Below are 18,247 nucleotides of genomic sequence, written 5' to 3'. Positions count from 1 at the left end.
ACAGAGTAAGGCCTAAGCTCTCCAGCCTGTGCTTCACCACAGGATTGGATGACATCAGAGTTGGAAGGGGCCACCCAGATGCTGCTGTCCAATCTGGCCAACCTGTCATCTCACAGATAAAGGAAAATGGAGCCCAGAGAAGAGAAGTGATCTGCCCAAGGTCACACAGATAACTTGTTTCAGAGCTGGGCTAGAACCTGGGATTTCAAGCTCTTTCTTGTCTATCACCTGCTTCCAGCTACTTGGGCTCTGATCCCACGGGGAGGGGCTGTGGGTGTCAGATAATGTTCCCTGCCCTCCAGATGGCATCAGGCACTTTCCCACTCCCAAACCCAAGGGAGGGGATCATAGCAGTGACAAGCAGCAAGGCTACCCCCACTGTGCAAAAATTCTGCCTAGGGAATAGGGCTCAGCCTACAGGCAGCAACAGAAATGCCCCACACCCATCCTGGGTGCCAACCCCCCACACTCATCCTGTGTACTGACCTCTATGCCCATTCTGGGTACTGACACCTCATGCCCATCCTCGGTACTGACACCCCCCATGTCCATCCTGGGTACTGATCTCTATGCCCATCCTGGGTACTGACACCCCCCACCCATGTGTATCCTGGGTATCAATCCTCCATTTTCTTGGATAACTTGTCGATCTCCCAGATGACATCTCTACCCTGTCATAGTTCGATGGGGTTTCAGCTAGACAGTGAGGAAGAAATGCCTCTGTCTCCTTAACCTCCAAGTCAGGTTAAGACTGTTCTCTTCAGGCAAATAAAAAGAAAAAAGAGGAGAAATAGTAAGAGCAAGCCGGGCTCAGGTCTGGCTCACCACTCCCACCGTAGGCTGGGGTGCTCCAGCCCAAGCAGTCTCACCTTCTCTGGTTTGCACTGGCTCTTTAAAAAAATTTTTTTAACCAATTTCTTTTTTAAAAGTTTTATTTTTAATTGATAGACAATAATTGTATATATTTATGGGGTACAATGTGATGTTTTGCTACATGTTTACTGCATGTAATGATCAAATCAGGCTAATTACCATATCCATATTTCTTTGTGGTAAGAACATTTAAAATCCTCTTCAGCTACACATTATCACCATATCACACTATCACCATGCTGTGCAGTAGTAAATACCTAGTCCTGTGTTACTGTAGCATTGACCCACTGACCAACATCTCCTCTTTCCCTGTCTGTCTCCCGCCAGCCCCAGCCCCTGGTCACTGCCCTTCTGCTTCCATAACTATGATCTTTTAGATTCCACATACGAGTGAGATCATGTGGTATTGTCTCTCTGTGCCTGGCTTATTTCACTTAACATAATCCCTTAATGTTCGCCAGTTTGGCACAAATGATAGAATTTCCTGCTTTTCGAAGGCAGAATATTATTCCATGTATATATCCTTCACTTTTTTGGCGGGGGGGGGGCTTTCAATTTTTATTACTTAGGAAAAAAAAACTTTCCTTTTTTGAATTTAGCATCCTGACTGCACTACGCCTTCAACAACTCCACGACAACATTCTACTCTTCAATGGGAAAGCACATGTGATCCTGTCACAGACACAGGGAGCACATGTGGAACCACCAGAGCCCTGCTGGCATGTTTTTCCACTTTAGACACCCTCATAAGTACTTTAGGTCCCACAGCACGAACACCTGCGACCTACCTGGGCAGGTGCCACATGCAGATATTGGTGCTACCCCAACCTTCCTGGTATAAAGGATAACGATCCTATTAGCAGAGGGTCAGGACAGCCTAGTGTTGTTAGAGGCCATATTGTAGGAAAGCCCAGGACCACATGTCAAATGTTGCACTATTCTGAGCGCTTCCAGACAGTGTCCCTGGAGGATGCTGTGCCTCATTTTCTATGTGGATCTTCCACTGATGGACACTTAGGGGCTTCCATATCTCAGCTTTGTGAATAGTGCTGCAACGAACAGAGGAGTGCTGATTTCAGTCTCTTCCACGTGCTGATTTCAATTCCTCTGGGTATATACCCAGTAGTGTGATTTCTGGCTCATAAGGCAATTCTAATTTTAGTTTTTTGAGGAACCTCCATAGTACTGCCCAAAATGGTGTATTAATTTACAATACCTCCAACAGTGCAATGTCCTTGTCAACACTTATCTTTCACCTTTTTGACAATAGCCATTCTAATATATGTGAGGTGATAGTTCATTTTAATTTGCATTTCTATGATGATTATGAGAGGTGTTGGCATTTTTTCCATATATATGTTGGCCATTTATATGTCTTCTTTTGAGTTTTGAGAAATGTGTATTCAGCCTTTTGCCCACTTGTAAACAGGATTGTTTTCTTGGTATTGAGTAGTTTGAGTTCCTTGTATATTGTGGATATTAGCTCCTTATTGGACGTTTGATTTGCAGTATATTTTTCCCCAATTTTTGGGTTATCTCTTCAGTCTATTGTTTCCTTCTCTATGCAGAAGCTTTTTAATTTGATACAATCCTTTTTGTCTATTTTTGTTGTGCTTTGGGTGCCATATCCAAGAAATCTCTGCCTGACCAACGTCATGGAGCTTTCTCTTATGTTTTCTTCCAGTATTTTCCGGTTTCAGGTCTTGTACTGGCTCTTACTGCCTGTGGACGCACCTTGACCTTCGGTCACACCCTTGTACAGTGCCCATGGGTCTGCCTTTTCTTAGAGAACTCTGGGGCTCCCCAGCTCTTAGTGGTATGATTGCCCTTGCTCCCCAAGTTTCCTGACCCACCTGCCCTTGAACTATTCTCCCTCTATCAAGGGGATCCCACAGATGGACTCCCCATGGCCCCCAGGAGCAAGAGGCTGTGTCCCATCAAGCTCTGGAGAATAGGCTGTGGGTCAGAAGACAAAGCGAAGAGCTGGGGCAGGCCAGGGTACCAAGGGTGGGATCTTTGGAGGAAAGAGAAGAAGACCACTCAGAACAGGCACTGGGTCTACCAACAGCCCTGTACCTGGCCACAAAGCCCCTCCACTTCCCCATACCCTTGCTCAGCTCCCCAACCCTCCTCACCCAGCACCCTCACCTCCCTGACTTCCCAGGCACTTTTACTAGAATAAATGAACCCTAGAGTAGAAGGAATGTTAGTGAGCAGCTGGGCCAGCCTCTCCTCGCCACACAAGTGAGGAAACTGAGGTCCAGAGAAGGGAAAGCATGCTCCAGATCACACAGGGAGCCAGTGCAGGGGGGGAGTAGGGTTAACACCAGGGATGCCCCCTTTCCAAACTCTTCTTTTTTTCTTTTTCTAAACTATGGACCTTCCTCCTCCCCTCTCTCCTTTTTCCATCTCTCCCTCTCTTTGAATGTTTTCTCCCTTAAATACCTTGAGGAGGAAGAGAACTGGGAGCCAGGACAGAACAATAACAAGGAGATGAAGACATGAGGGTGGGAGCCCAGGACAGGGATCTAGGAGCCAGAGCAGGAAGATAGCAGTGAGCTGGCAGGGGACAGGGCCCAAGAGAAAGAGGCAGGGGCCAGAAGGGGCCAGCTGGGGGGCACAGAGGGAGGGGTGGGAAGACATAGACATGGATGGACAAGAGAGTGTCCCTGAGTCATCTGGGCATTTATGCTTCTGCCCCCCTGTCCCTTCACCCTTGGGGCATTCCCCACTCCCACCCCACTAATCTTAGGCACCCTCCAGCCTCAGCTATCATTTCCTTTTCTTCTTCTCCTTGGCCAGCTTGGCTTCCTCAGCGTCCAGATAGTCCTTGCTGAGTTTCAAGTTCTTCTTGCCCAGTGGAGTCTTGAAGTACCAGTCCTGGGATGGTAGGAGCAGGAGGGGCAAGTCCCTTGGACCTGACTCTGGGTTCTGCCTCTTGACCTCACCCCTCCCCTTCTGTGGACCCTGTGCCCTCAGCAGCCTCTTCTACCCCTCGAAGCCTGGGAATCCTGGAGAAATGGGGTCCTCCTTGCTCCCCACTCAAAACTCCAGGCCACAGTGCCACCCATCTCAGGGGCAGGTTCTTCCTCCATTCCTGCATCTCTCTCTCCTGGATGCCACTGACTCAGGGGGATCTGGGTGGGTGACAGCTGGTCCTAGAACCAGCAGAGCACTCCTAATAGTAGGTGGCCCTTTTGGGCTCCCTCCCTTGGGAAACCAGGTAAGATGGTTTTGCCCACAGGCTCCTACCTCTTGGCCTTTCCTAGTCATTTCTTTTTTCCTTCCCATGGAGTCCCTTGTTCATTTTAACCCAGTCATCTCAGGGAGCAGAGGAAGGGGTCCAAGTTGTGTTTCAGGGGGTTGACTTCCCGACAAGCACAGCTTACTGGCAGCCCCAGCCCCCATCAGCCTCACCTTCAAGGACTCCTCCTCCTCCCTGTATACTGGATCTAGTTTTGCCAGATGTCCCAGGAATTCTGAAGCCACCAAGGGCCGCTTGACCAGCTGCAGGAGCCGCCGCTCATTCAGCACTGATTGGATGGCTTGGAGAATGTGACCAGGCGTGTAGCCATCAGACACCTTGGCCAGGGCACTGATGTCCAGGCTCCGGGTCATTTGAATGCCCCGGGCTTCTATCATATGCTTCCAGAGTACTACAGGTATGGGGAAGGACACAGACATGGGGGACAGTGGGCACCATGCCAGGCAGCATGGCCTGACTAGCCCCTGCCCTGTGCCCACCCATCAGCTCCTCTCCCCCAGAGAGCTATAGGCCCCTGAGTGATAAGGACCATCTCCCTGGAGGATGTCTGTGACCTGCCTGTTTCCACACAGCAGTGGCAGGACTAAGGCCACTGGGTTGCTTACCCAGTGGCCCTTCCAGAATACCTGGCCATGGAGGTGAGCACTCATAGCAGCAGTGGGTGGTGGGAAAAGAAATGGGCAGACTTTGGCAGGGGTCTCAGTCCCTTAGTTTCTCTCTGGCCATTCCCCAACCCCAGACCTCACCAAAGCGAGAAGCATAGTCAGGCCGGGGCATCAGAAGAATCCGCTCGTAAACCCGGCATAGCCCCTTCAGCTCTGCCAGATGTGGCCGGTCAGTTGTCCCAATCAGCATCACACGGTCTCCAGGAACCAGCAGTCGCATGGCCTTGGTGAGGTCCTTCTTTATTCTCTTTGGGTCCATCTGTCCCAGAGATAAAGGGATAGGACACAGTGATGGGACATCCAAGGCTCTTGAAGCACAGGCCCCAGGCTCAGCCCAGGGGTGCTGTCCACCCTACTCTGAAACAGGAAATCAGGTGTGAGGAAGAGAGGGGACTTGTCCAAGGTCCCAATAGGTGAGGTTTAGAGTGACAGGAAGAAGCCCTACTGGTGGCCCTGTCCACAGGGCACTGCGTGTCTGCACTCCTTCACCTCCTTGTCTTCTTTTGGGATCTTCTTATAGAAGGTCTTCTCAGCATTTCCAATCCAGATCACAGAGGGCTGCAGGAGCCGGGCCACCTGGACAGGTTGGAGAGTAGAAATCAGACTCAAGATGTTCCTGGGCAAGGGTCTCATCACCCAGGACCAGAGCTGACCTTGGAGGCCTCAGCTTCCATGCCTCACTTCCTGCTGGCCCCACATCCCACCTCAGTAAGGACCAAGCCTCTGCCCTCCATGGGGGGGCGCATGCTAAGCCTTATCTTATTGTGCAAAGAAAAGGCTCTGTTTCCCCACTTCCCCCTGCACAGAGGCTCCAGGAGGAACCCCAGCTCCTACCCAGAGTTCACAGAGAGACCTCATCAGTTCAGTTCCTGAAATCATACCAAATAAGCTGATGGGTGACCTCTTCAGCATAAAGCCCACCCTGCTCTGTTATCACAAGTCTAAGAACCAGAAATGGCAAAAATCATGGGTCCCAGACCTTAAAGACTATATGCACCATCATCTGTGTCCCGGTCTTGCCAGGATATTTGCCCTGCAGGTTGCCGGGTGACAGGTCAAACAGGTTGGCACCAGTTTCTGTGCACACAGCCTTAACTAGCATCTTCTTCCCCATGCCGGAGGGGCCCACCAGGAGGATGGAGCGGATAAGGGGAGCCATGGCATGGATGTCTGGGGAGCCTGAGAGGAAGGAAGCAGAGACCAGAGGTGGGTAGTGAGCCAGGAGAAGGGGAGGGGCTATGGAGGGCCCTGTGTGAGATCAGGCCAGGACTGACAGGGAGGATGAGGTTGGTCTTGGTTGTACTACTGTCCCCCAACATCTGAGCAGTTCCACTGGGGCTCAAGCTGGGAGGTGCAGCCTGGAGACTTTGAATGGCTTGGCAGTCTCAGCTGTGAAGAGCTGCATATGTGGTCAAGAGCGAGCCTGCTACCTCCTTCCAACACCCTTTCTGTTTTCTATACCAGCTGCTTCCACTCCTGGGCTATGACGAGGCAGAATTAAAAGGCACTTGAGACATGGCTTCAAAGATCTCCATCCCTGATATTTAATAGGGCTGTGCCGCTGATCTTCTAGGAATGAGCTGTCACTGGGATGAGTGAGGGGCTAACCGTGTGGGTCAAAAACCCACATGACTTCCAGGGTAGTTCAATCCGGGTGTGACCTCCAGCAGGGCCTGGAGGCCCTGGGGATTCGAGGCCCAGGCTGGACATGCTTGCCTCAGTAACCCTGCCCTGAACCCCAGACCTACTCCGAGAGCCACCTGCCTGGCACTGGCTCTTCTCGCTCCCCAGGGCCTCTCACCAAGACGCAGGACTGCATACAAGGCCATGTTCTGTCGTATGTCAAACAAGGAGGGCATGGGCAACTTGTTTGCAAAAGTCAGAGTGGATCCAAGATAGAGGCAGTCACCTAAGGGGACAGGTTGCCATCCTGTGAGTGGCAGTTCCCCAAGGGGAAGGCAGGCTGGTGGGCTGGGGTTGTGGGAAGCCTCAAGCACTGTTTCCCAGGCTGGGAACAGAGGTTGGGGGAAGGGTCTCACCAATGTAGTCTTTCAGTGCTACCGTCTCACTCTTCTTTAGAAGGCCTAAAACAACAAGTTCTTCGTACAGAGTGTCCAGGGACCTAGGATGATGCAGGAAGACCTCAAGGATGTTATCAAGCAAGGGCTTAGGAGACTGAGGGCAGAGATGGGGGACTCTGGGCAGGGGTTAGGGTAAGTGGTCCTCCTGCCCATACATTAGTGACTCAAAACATCAATAGTGCCACTGTATAGGCACATCCAGAGGGCATGGCACCAAATCGCCACCCCAAGGCACAGGCCTCCCATAGTGGATGCTCTGTGAGAGGCATGACAGTGATGTCCTCTGCCCACAGGTCCTCCATGAGAAACTCAGTTGTTTGGGTTAAGCACTGCCTTCTTCTTAGAAACCACACTCAAGATGTAAATCCTCTTGGGAGGGATGATCATTAAAGAGGCTCATGTCAATGTGCTCATGAAGTAGAAAGGCCCTCAGTGGCCCCCCTCCAGGAGGTTCAGGGGGAAGGGAGGACCTGGAAGGAGGGAGCAGAGGTACTGATATCACAAACTCCACTTGTGTCACATGCTGCATTATGCCTGCATAGCTAGCTTGTGTGTTTGGCAGGACAGGAACTTGGAGAACAAGGCCAGGGAGTCAGAGAGGTAAGCAACCTTCCCATGGTCACATGGCAGCAGAACAAGGACTAGCAGTGAGGCCTGTCCTCTACCACCACCATGCAAGGCAGGCACTGGAGGGTCTGCTACCTGTTTGAGGTCAGGTCTTTTTCCTTCTTCTTGCCAGTTTTCTTCCCAGGCTTTTTCTGTTTGGAAACAAACACATAGATCATTGTTCTCTAGGCCTTTCCTTTCCCAAATGCCCTCCCCTGCTGGGCCCCAGCCCCTCATCTTGCCTTCGGAGGCTTCAAGGGTCTCCCCTCCTCTCTGTCCACGGCCAGTTGCATGTTCCTTAGTTCCTGGCGCATCAGCTCATCCACCTGGGGGAGATAGCAGGGGCAGGGCGGCCTGGGGTTAGGGAGGACTACAGAGAGGTGAGGAGGCAGGCAGGGCAAAGAGGAGGGAGGTGTCTTCCAGAAGCCCCCATGAGCCTGGTGAGGGCAGCAGGGACAGCCACCAACTCCTCCCCGAGTATGTCTTTGCGTTCTCCTCCCTCCCTACACCTGTCCACACCCAGTCCTGCTTTCCCTGAGCCTTGTTCTCAACAGTGGACAACATGAGGAGAAGCCCCCAGGTGGAGTTCAAGCCCAAGATCCACCCCTCAAGGTCTCTGTGACCTCAGGGAGTACTCGCACTACCTTTTAGCCTCAGTTTCCCTGTGTGCCATCTTAAAAACCATGATACCTCCCTTATGGATTGTGAGAAAGAATACATGATCAAATGCTCCTAAAGCACCTGGCATGGGTGGGTCACAATGTCAGAGGACTCCTGACAATATAGTGGGGTATCAGCCCCTGGTCCAGTCTGAGCCCAGCTCTGAGCCCCTTCAGTGCCTTCACAGCCCTGCTATGTCAGGCTCCCCAGGGAGAGAGGGGGACAGGGAAGCAGAAGAAGGTGGGAGTTAACTTGTGCAGCAGGAGTAACTGGGACTATGCAGGCAGGTAGGGAGGTCCACAAAGGAAGAATTGGGCCAGGGCTAGGGGCTTGAGGACAAGAGGGAGGCAGACAGAGGGCTGAGGACGAGCCTGGCGTAGGCCAGGGGTACTTGGTACAGAAGAGGGCCAGAGTGGCCTATAGGGAAGCCCTGACCAGTGCTCACCTGTATCCGGATCTCCTGCTCCACTTCCTTCCTCTTCTCCTCCCGGAGCGTCTCAGAGTCAAAGTTCTGACTGGGGTGCATGCCGTCTTGCCGATTCTTCCACAGGTCTGATCGCAGAAATGGAGGGATGTGTGAAGGTCAGAGCCCCGGGTGTGCATACATGTGTACATGCACAGACACAGGTCAGGGACCTGTCCCCTTCTGGCCCCCAGCAATGCTCCTACCCAGACCTCAGACAGAAGCTTGAGCCCAGGACCTGTGACCCCTGGACTCAGACCCAAGCCATGACACCCCTAGCCAAGGAATCACGCTACACCTCCCACTCTCCCCTCAGCCTACATAGCCACATAGCCACACACAGACCCAGTCTCACAGCCATATGGCCATACCTCCCTACACACATGGCCATACCCACCCACCCACACACACACAGCCACACAGCCATACAGTCATACACACACAGAGCTATACAGCCACATGGTCACACACACAGCCACACAGACACACCCCTACAGACACACACATAGCCACATATCCCACACACATAGCCCCCTCCCAGCCACATAGCCACACACATAACCACACAGACACACGGCCACATACATAGCCACACACACATAGCCACAAAGCCACATGACCATACACCCACACAGCCACACAGCCACAGCCCAAGTACACACATAGCCACCTCATGGTGGCATGGCAGAGGCCCACTTTCCACAGGACCCAGGGCCCCAGGACTCCACAAGGCCCAGGTATTCTCCCTGGCCCCCTTTACTTAAGTACTCCTCATGTCCTGCGTTAATTGCAGGGATGACCTTGGATGGCAGCACTTGCAGTGTTATGTCTTCCTAAAATAGAAATGACCTTCTTGGCCCTGACCCTCCCCTCTGCCCAGTCTTCCAACTAGGAGGCTCCCTCCTCCCTGCCCACTTGCTCCTCATGTCCAGGAGGCATCTTACCCCCCTTTTGGCCTTTTCTTCCTTCCCTTTCTTCTTCTTCTCCTTTTTTTCATTTTCTTTTTCCTTATTTTTTTCTTGGTCTTTTTTTTTGTTCTCCTGAACCTGCACCTCCAGCTCCATTCTCACCTGTGACCAACGATGATGAAAGATGTTTCAGGAGAAACATCTCTAATAGGGTCTGAGATTGGGCTGGACCAAGGATGCCCTGGGCCTAGATGGGGTCCAGAGACTTTGGTAGGGGCTAGGGAGAAAGGGGAGCCTAAGAAGGAGTGTGGGGATCCAAGCTGCTGCCTCCCCTCGGCCACAGCGATCTGGAGCCATGAGTCTCCGCAGACACATCATCTCCCCTCCCTGACCATGGACGCCTTCCCCTGCCACAGGCTCCTCTTGCCCCCCACTCCATACAGTCTCTTGGCCACCTGTGCTTCCTCTGAGGCTGACCCCTCACCCACCTGCTGCCTCCTTCATCCCACAATCCCTACTCTCTGCAACATTGGGCTCTACCTGCAGCAGAAACCTCCTGTCCCCACCTCCAGGGTACCTGTTCTGGAGTTTTGTCTGCAAAGATCAGGTAGGATCCACCTAAGGACTCGTCTGGATAATCAGGGAACCGACCAGTAAGGGCGCTAAGTGAACATAAGATGGTTGGAGAGATAGATGGGAGTTGGTGGGGGTATACTGAGGGTTGACTGCACAGATGGATGGGTAAGTGGATGGATGGAGACCTGGATGGGTGGATAGAAGGGTAGTAGATGGACCGATAGAGAGAAGAGTGGAGAAAGATAAAGTATCAGGGAGACGGAAGGAGGGAGGGAAGGAATGGACATTTGCAGACAGAAAGGACAGACTCTCCAGGGGCATTCATAGAGGCTCCTCCCATCCTAACTGGCATTTCCTCCCCTTTGTGGAAACAGGAAGTCAGGTGTGAGATGGTCTTGTATATCAGAGTTAGTGGGGGAGGGAGACAGTCTGGACCAGAGGGCAGAATGGGGCTAGCAGGGCAAGAGCAGGCTTGGGAACACTGGTGTGAGAAGGAACGGAGAGGAGGATTATGAAGACACTGACTGGCACTCGATGAACCACTGACGGATTTGTTCCTTCATATGTTCCTTTATGTCAGGCCCCTCCGTCTCTGTCAGGGAGCTGTGGGCCTTCTCCATGGCCACCTGGAACTCCTCCTCCTTTTCCACCTGGCGGAGCCTCCGGACTTCATCACCAAGGAAAGCCTGGGAAATGATGCCTAGGTGCTCCCCCTGGTTGGGCGGGGGCAGCTAGGGGAGCAGAGAGAGAGGCCAAGGGGCTCAGAGGTGGGCATGAGAGGACCAGCACCAGTTAGCACCTACTCCTACCCCTGCACACCCGCACACAAGCAGTCTCACACCCTCACAGAACGACTGGCAGGCCTGTGTCAGGAGAAACTGTGTCTGGAGCCAAAATTCGTCTGTGTAAATTACTCTGGTAATGAGTTTGCTAGATGCATCCGGGCGCCCCCCTCCAGCACACCCTCCTCTGGAGCCCTCGGCCCAGCCCCCACCCCGCAGCAGCCGTTCTCCCAGCCACTTTCCCGCCTCATTGGCTCCCAAATGTATTTTAAATATCACTCTGCGCAGAGACAATTACCGAAAACGCTGAGCTCACACTGTTGATGGGCCCGGGCGGCCAGGCTCATTCCTCACCCACTGCCGTGCTGTGCACCCCCCAACATCGAGGCACAACCCTTGCCTCCCTTCTCCTGCTCCTGCCTCCTGGGGGTCTAGCTCTCCAGCCAGCCCCCTCAAAGTGTTCACCTTCATTTCCAGCCCCACCAAGTCTTCACCTCCATTCCCATAGGGGTCCAGGGGGGCCTCCTAGCCTGTCAAGACACCCTGGCTCTGCCCTCGATGCTGCCAGTCCTGGAAAAGCTGCCTTCCCACCAACCCTCCAGCCCCCAGCCCAGCCTTTCTCAGCTCCCTTTGCCAACAAGGCCTCTGTGGGATCTGTCCAGGCAAAGTCCCTGTCTCGGGAGCATGACCCTCACCCCTATCATGGCCTTCCTCTCCTAAGGCAGAGGAGACTCACCAGATCAGCGAACTGTGAGAGAGCAGAGGACAGACAGGAGCAGGGGCCAACTCAACCCACCTGGATACACACACTGGCATACCCAGGGCCTCAACCTCCACCATCTATACTCCTCTGTGTGGGCACTCACACATTACACAGCTCACACTTTGCCATCCCCCCCGCCACAGAAACAAGTCTGGGGCCCATAGAACAAATGGGGAGCCTGTGGCCTACAAAGCCCCAGTTGGGGGAGGGTGCCCCCACCCTATCACAGCCCCAGTGGCTATCCTTGGCTGCAGTGGGCAGTGATGTACTCCCTCTGCACCCATCATGCAACACCTCCTTCCATCTGGGTGCAGGGACATGGGGTCCAGGATGCTCTGTCCTATGCTCCTCACCCCACCCCACATTTGAGATCCTTCCAGGGGCTCTTCGAAGGGATGTGGCTGAGTGGCTTTCCTATCTTTCCATCTCCTTCTTGCCCAGGATCCCCACCCCTACCCTGGCCTGAGTGAACAGTGTGGGGGCAGTGTGGGGCTGGAGAGGCAATGGGCAATGTAAGGAGGTGCTCAGGGGCAGGTCACAGAGGTCAAAGGAGAGGGATGGCGCCTGCACTGGCCAGCCCTGTGCTCTGGGCTCACCATGCCAATGAACTCCATCTCTGCTCGCCGGTCCTGCTGAGTGCGTTTCCTCTGCAGGTAACCTTTCCACACCTGGGGGTGGGAAACACGTGGGACACAGATACTCTCCACCAGGCTCAGGCAGCAACCAATCTCTCAGGGAGGGTCTGACGGTCAGGCTAGGAAGAGGGTAGGGCAGAATCCGGTGCTCAGGTGTACACTGAGCAGGAACCGGTAGAACAGGTGATTTCCGGCAAACAAGCCATCTAGCTCCAACTCCCCTCCCCGAGGAACTCCCTCCTCACCTGCCATGTATTTTGAGGACTAGGTCAGAATTCCAGCACCACTTTGTCCAAGAAGCATTTCCCAGAATTCTCAGTGAATATTTGATTCCACCCAGGCACATACCATCTGTGCCATAGGGAACATGGACCTTCTTCCCTTCATTATTGACCCCAAGGAACTGAGGCCAGAGAAAGGATGTGAACCTCTCCTGGGCCCCAGAGCCCATCAGTGCAGAGCTAGACCCATGCTCTTCCCCAGGCCCTAGCCATTTTCAGTCTAGAGGACCAATGAGTGCTGGTTGGCCAGGGCCACGGATACTGGGCAGCAAGAGGCAGGCCATCCAGGGCTTTCCATATGCATTGCAGTGCACCCAGGAGCAGGGCTGGCTCCTGTTCTCTCGTTTTGCCTTCATCTTTCTGCTTCCTTGAACAACATAGGACAAGCCCACAATGACAAGTCCTTCATACACTCGTTTCTTTTGTGAGTATGCTAGATGGAATGTAATACAGTAAGTAGAACCTCTGTAAGGTAACCACCCAAGGGACTACAACAAATGGGTCAATATAAGGAAATGGGCCCACTGTACTGACACGTACATATGGTGCATGTTTCTTCATTTGTGAAAATTAGGTCAGCTTAAGGACGTAGTCAATGCAGGGAGGTGGTCAACTATGGAGGTTCTACTGTATTTCTGTACTCCTGATATCTGTCAGCAGAGGCAAAAATGACTTGCTTTGGTTCTCTGGGGAAGGATAGGACTCTATCTTTGGGGCCCATCCTCCTTACTAGGCCTGCTTTAGTGAGACCTGTGGCCAAGGACTTTCTGCTTAGTTGGACATTGGTACAGACATCTCAAAGCAGGGGCTCAGACTGGGATGTTCAGTGCACTGATTTATAATGCAAAAATCTATTCCATTTGGAGAGGATACATCTTCAGACAGTTGTTGTTTGTTGGTTGTTTGCTTATGTTTTTTGGTGGGAAAAGCTTGTAATTCTCCTCTAATGGGCTAAGAGGCAGAAGTTCTTGAGGTGTGGAGACTTGAGAAAGAGAAGATGTGAGAAGAGATAGCTTTAGAGAGATAAAGAGGGTCCAGTCCCAGGTCAACAGTTTTCCAGAAAGAAAAGGTGGCAAGCAGCTCTCTATAAGAGGGCAGGGCCAGTAACCTCAGGCAGAGCTGCAGGAGCAGAAGCTGAGAGTGGCCCCTCCCTACTCTGGAATCTTCCCAGGCCCCCTCCAGTCTCTGCTCAGGCTGCCTCCCACCTCTGCCTATCTAGCAGCATTTTAGGGAAAGGTGGGAGAGGCCATGTCCATACACAGGAGTGGATAGCAAGGGCTGGCCCAGAGAAGTGTGGAGTTGCTGTGCAGAGGAGAGGAATGACAACCAGGATGGTAAGAATGCTTAGGAAACCTAGGGGGACTGAGCCTTCCACAATGGGGCAATATGGGAGAATGTAATTATATTTCCATGTTAAAGTAAAGAGTGACCCCAGATGGCACAGAGCTTGAGTATATTTGGATTACATTAGTTATCAAATAGAATTCATTCATCATGTTTCCCTTTACCTCAGGATCTTCTTTATCTTCTTTTTTTCTTTCTTTTCCTAGAGATGGGAGTTTTACTATGTTGCCCAGAGTTCAAGTGATCCTCTGCCTCATCAGGATACATTTTAGTGGCTCATTTTAACAGTTTTAAGAGTTTCTGGAATGATCACCTACTCTGCTTTGCTACTCTATTATAAATCTTTCTCCCCTAATTTTAATGATCCTTCTGCTTCTGGACCTTTTATGTAATAGAGATGCAGATTAAATCATAAGTAAATAAGATACATGCTTACTGGCTTATTAAAGTCTCTGGTTTAGAATCTAGTCATGGGGAAACAAAATCCAGGCACTCCTGTAAGCCATTGCTGAGCCTGGCAGGTTTCCTGGGGGAGGTGACTCTCTCCTAACCCTCCTCCTGGACACCCAAGGTTACCTTCTGTACTGTGACAGCTGCTTGGTCCTGACTCAATTTGTGCCACTCATCCTCCCAAATCCTCCGATCCCGCTCCTCCTCTCTTCGAATCTCTCGCATGAAGGTAGCCCGGAGCCTGCCTTGCCTGGCCCGTTCGGCCTTTTGCAGTAGAATTATGGCCTCAGTCCGGTGCATTGCTGGAACAGTCTGGCCAGAACAGGGGCCATAGAGTAGGGAGATGTTAGGGTGAGGTTTTGTCCAAGATGGGCAGGTGGGAGACCAGCCACCAAAGGACATGCTGGAAGCAGAGTCCTCCCAGAGCAGGTGGGTACCCTTGTCTTGTCTTGGTGCTGGAGGGTTACAATGACATAAGAGCAGCCTTGAAGGAGACCAGGGGTTTACCTAAAGAGCACTCTGGGGGTGGGTATAGAGCAGAGCTTCTATGTGGGCTTCTCTGTGTCTTGGAGGGTCTTGGAAGAGGTAAGAGAGGAATCTGGGAGGGTGGCTACCCCACTTACCTCATGGGGGTACACTGGCTCCATTCTGGACAAGATCTCAGCCAGCATCAGCCTTCGCTCCCGTATAGCACTGGACTGTTCCAGCAAGAAGTATTTGGGGATTGGAACCTCTAGATCCACCTTTGGGGCAATATAGAGGAAAGAGAGTCAGGAATGAAGTCTGAGTCATCTAGGTGACCCATTGCCGTTCCCAGCTGCTTACACACTCCTTCCACTACTCTCTCCATCCTAGAGCCCTGGGGTGGGGAACTTAACATGTTATGGGGCAGATCCCTCCAAGGGTCATTCCCCTCTTCCTCTGCACCACCTCCCACCAGCAGGAGTGGAATTCTAGAGCATCCTGGTAGGTGACAGTGATCCCAAAACTGATTGTGCATCAAAATCAACTGAAATGCTCTTGAATATTAATCCCTAGGTCCTCATCAGATAAACATATCAGAATGGCAGGGTCTGGGAGATCTTTTTTTTGTTGTTGTTCAAGTCCACTTTGCAGCTGGTAGGGGAGACTTTGAGACTGCCTTGCCTATGGAGCAGTGACTGACCCCTAACCTTGGGGCAGAACCAGGGTCATAAGCTCTATGCTGTAGAACAGCTTTATTATTATTATTATCATTACCGTCATCATCATTTTAACAGAGGCAGGGTCTCACTCTGTTGCCCACGCTGGAGTTAGAACAGCCTTCTAGAACTTGGCTGTGCACATAGTCACCCCAAGTTCTGCTAAAACGCAGGCACACATTTAGTGGGTCTGTCATGTGGCCGCAATTTCTGCATTCATGATGTGAGTGTGACAAGTCCAGACACCACGCTCCGAGGAGTGGGCCTCTGACGGCTGTGCTCCTTGATCCTCTGCAGTGCGTGGGTCTTCCTAGCCATGCGGCGCCCCCAAACCTAGCCTGACTCCATTCATCCTCCAACTTCCTCTACGCGCTGGTCCTGAAGCCCTTCTCCCACACCCACACTCTGTACTCTGTCCTTTCTGCCCGGCCCTCCTTCCCTTGTAGATACCGAAATGCTAAGGAATGCGAAGTTCAAGGTTTCCCCCGCCACCCTGCCTTCTCCCTCTGCTGCTGCACACCGGGGTGAGTTTGAGATCTTGCAGCACGCGGTCCAGGCAGTGGTACTCGCTCAGGTCTACACGCACCAGCTCTTCCTTAAGCTCCAGGACGCGGCCCACCACGCAATCCAGCAGGCGCCGCAGCAGCCGCCGCTTCTGCGGCTGCACCATCTGGTCGTAGGCGGTGTCAAACCCGCGCATCAGCCCCAGGTAGTGCAGGTAGAACATCGCAATCCGGTACTGGAAGGACTGCCGCTCCCTCTCGGGCACGGGTTCCAGCAGAGGCTGCTCTTGCTCCAGCAGCTCTTGCAGGGTCACATGGGAGGACTCCCAGAGGCGCTGGTAGGCTCTGGAGGGAAGGTAGCACCCCCACCCTGAGCCCCCAGCCCTTCCAACTTCAGTAAACAGAGGGGCCCACAGGAGAGTGAGTGGGTATGGTCTGCACGGATATGGCCTGAGCTTAGAGGGGGTGTGAGGTAGGGGTGCCTGGTGGATTAGCAAGGAGAGGAGGTGTGTAGCCCTTAGGGGTTCAGGAGGGAGGCAGCCAGAGAGTGGCACTTCTGTAAGGTAGGGGTCTTTTGGAGTCAGAGACAGTTGGTCTCTCCAAGTCAGGGTGCAGTGGTCTGGATGTTGGGTGGGGAGAGGGAGTGAGGATGAGTGTGGACAAGGGTACCTTCCCTGGAGCAGAGACCTAGTTCTGGAGCTAATAATCCATGGGGTCTGCAGAGTGAATGCTGGCCACAGCAGGAGCACCCAGGGTGGCCTAGCACCCAAGTTCCCCACAGCCTCCCTAGGACCAGAGAGATGTTTCGTTTTTTGCTCTCCTAGCCCTAGGGCCCCTCTAGCCCATACTCACTCCTCAGACATGGTGCCTGCTCCTATTCAGCTGCCCTTTTTGAGCTGATTATGGAATCCACAGAACCCAAAGCTAGGGGGGCAGAACAACCTGGTTTGAAGAGTTCTGACTCATTGTACCAAAGTTCTAGGGCTGAGGGGAAGGAGATGAGTGGGTGCAGGACTGGGGACATTTCTCTCTGTGTGTTGCAGGGAAGAGGATGGTGGCAGCAGGTGCCTAAATATTAGGCTTTAGAAGGTTCGGGCAGAATGTAGGGTTCATTGTTGCTGTTTTTCTTGTGAGGATCAAATGAAATGAGTCTATTTAAAGTCACCTGCAAACTGTGGAGCTCTGGGTGTAAACATGCTGTAAGGCATTACTTCCTGTCTTTATTCCTTAGAGGGCTGTGTGACAGAGGGGAAGGGGCACTGGATTTGGGGTCAGAAGACCTCTTTGTGAAAGTGAGCAGAAGCTAGCCTACCTTATGCAGACAGTTTATAAGGAACTAGACTCGTGTCAAGGGGGTTTATAAGGAACTAGACCCATGTCAAGGATTGCTAGTGCAGTGGGTGCTGCTCAGTGACGTCTGGGGCCCACCCTCAGCCATCTGTGGGCATTCTACCTGCCTGCTGCTACAGGCTTAGGAGACCTTTTTTCAGTTAATACAAAACATTATACCAGCAGCTGCCTTGTGCTGGTCAGCTGATGAGCTACTGACTGAGCTTTTGAGCTCAGTGTTAAGTAGGGGCTTATGAAGAAAGAAACATAAGGAACAGAGTCAAGGAAAGAAGGGAGGTAGCGGGGAAGAGGAACAAAGAGGAGGAATTCTCAAGCTTCGAAGTGTGTCCTATTAAGATGCAAATTTCATCCTAGATCTGAGGTGAACCCCAAGAGCCTGCATTTCTTTCTTTAGAGATGGGGCCTTGCTCTGTCATCCAGGCTGGAGTGCAGTGGCACAATCATAGCTCACTGCAACCTCAAACTGCTTAAGTTTGAGGAGTAGCTGAGACTACAGATTTTTACCACCATACCTGGCTAATTTTGTGTGTGTGTGTGTGTGTGTGTGTGGAGACGGGGGTCACACTGTATTGCTCAGGCTGGTCTTAACTCTTGGGTTCAAGTGATGCTCATGCCTTAGTTCCTAAAGTGGTGGATTACTGGTGTGAGCTACCATGGCAGACAACCAAGAGTCTCATTTCTAATAAGCTCCCAGGTGGTATGGATGTTGCTGGTCCAGGAGGCACACATCGAACGGCCAGGTTGAAACAGTGGGGAGTAGGTTGGAATGAGGCTGGGGGGAGGCACCTCCTGGGCCTGCCCCTTGCCAGCTATGGACCCAAATGTGAATCAGTTCTCTGTTCTCAAAATCCCACTGTGAGG

At 52.3% G+C, this 18,247-nt stretch overlaps 1 protein-coding gene across 1 annotated transcript; it reads right to left on the bottom strand.

Annotated features, from left to right (window-relative positions):
* Positions 1-3,645: 3,645 nt before the first annotated feature.
* Positions 3,646-16,899, bottom strand: IQCA1L (IQ motif containing with AAA domain 1 like). The gene is made up of 19 exons (XM_023514417.1): positions 16,889-16,899; positions 16,054-16,471; positions 14,976-15,095; positions 14,479-14,664; positions 12,239-12,310; positions 10,623-10,828; positions 10,099-10,183; positions 9,558-9,683; positions 9,374-9,446; positions 8,596-8,702; positions 7,733-7,816; positions 7,587-7,642; positions 6,843-6,925; positions 6,605-6,712; positions 5,783-5,982; positions 5,293-5,379; positions 4,885-5,062; positions 4,291-4,529; positions 3,646-3,753 (listed from the first exon to the last, which is right to left on the bottom strand). The coding sequence occupies exons 1-19, from the start codon at positions 16,897-16,899 to the stop codon at positions 3,646-3,648; spliced, it is 2,547 nt and encodes an 848-aa protein (XP_023370185.1).
* Positions 16,900-18,247: the final 1,348 nt, after the last annotated feature.

This window comes from Otolemur garnettii, unplaced genomic scaffold, assembly GCF_000181295.1.
Source record: "Otolemur garnettii isolate 467f Iridium unplaced genomic scaffold, OtoGar3 scaffold00053, whole genome shotgun sequence".
NCBI lineage: Eukaryota > Metazoa > Chordata > Mammalia > Primates > Galagidae > Otolemur > Otolemur garnettii.
This window is presented reverse-complemented; position numbering and strand designations above follow the sequence as displayed.

Excerpts from the sequence above, each read along its gene's own strand:
- IQCA1L (XM_023514417.1), bottom strand. Across the intron at positions 7,817-8,595 it reads AGCAGGAGATCCGGATACAG|GTGGATGAGCTGATGCGCCA; the intron begins GTGAGCACTGGT and ends TATCTCCCCCAG. Across the intron at positions 6,926-7,586 it reads AAAGACCTGACCTCAAACAG|GTCCCTGGACACTCTGTACG; the intron begins GTAGCAGACCCT and ends GCATCATCCTAG.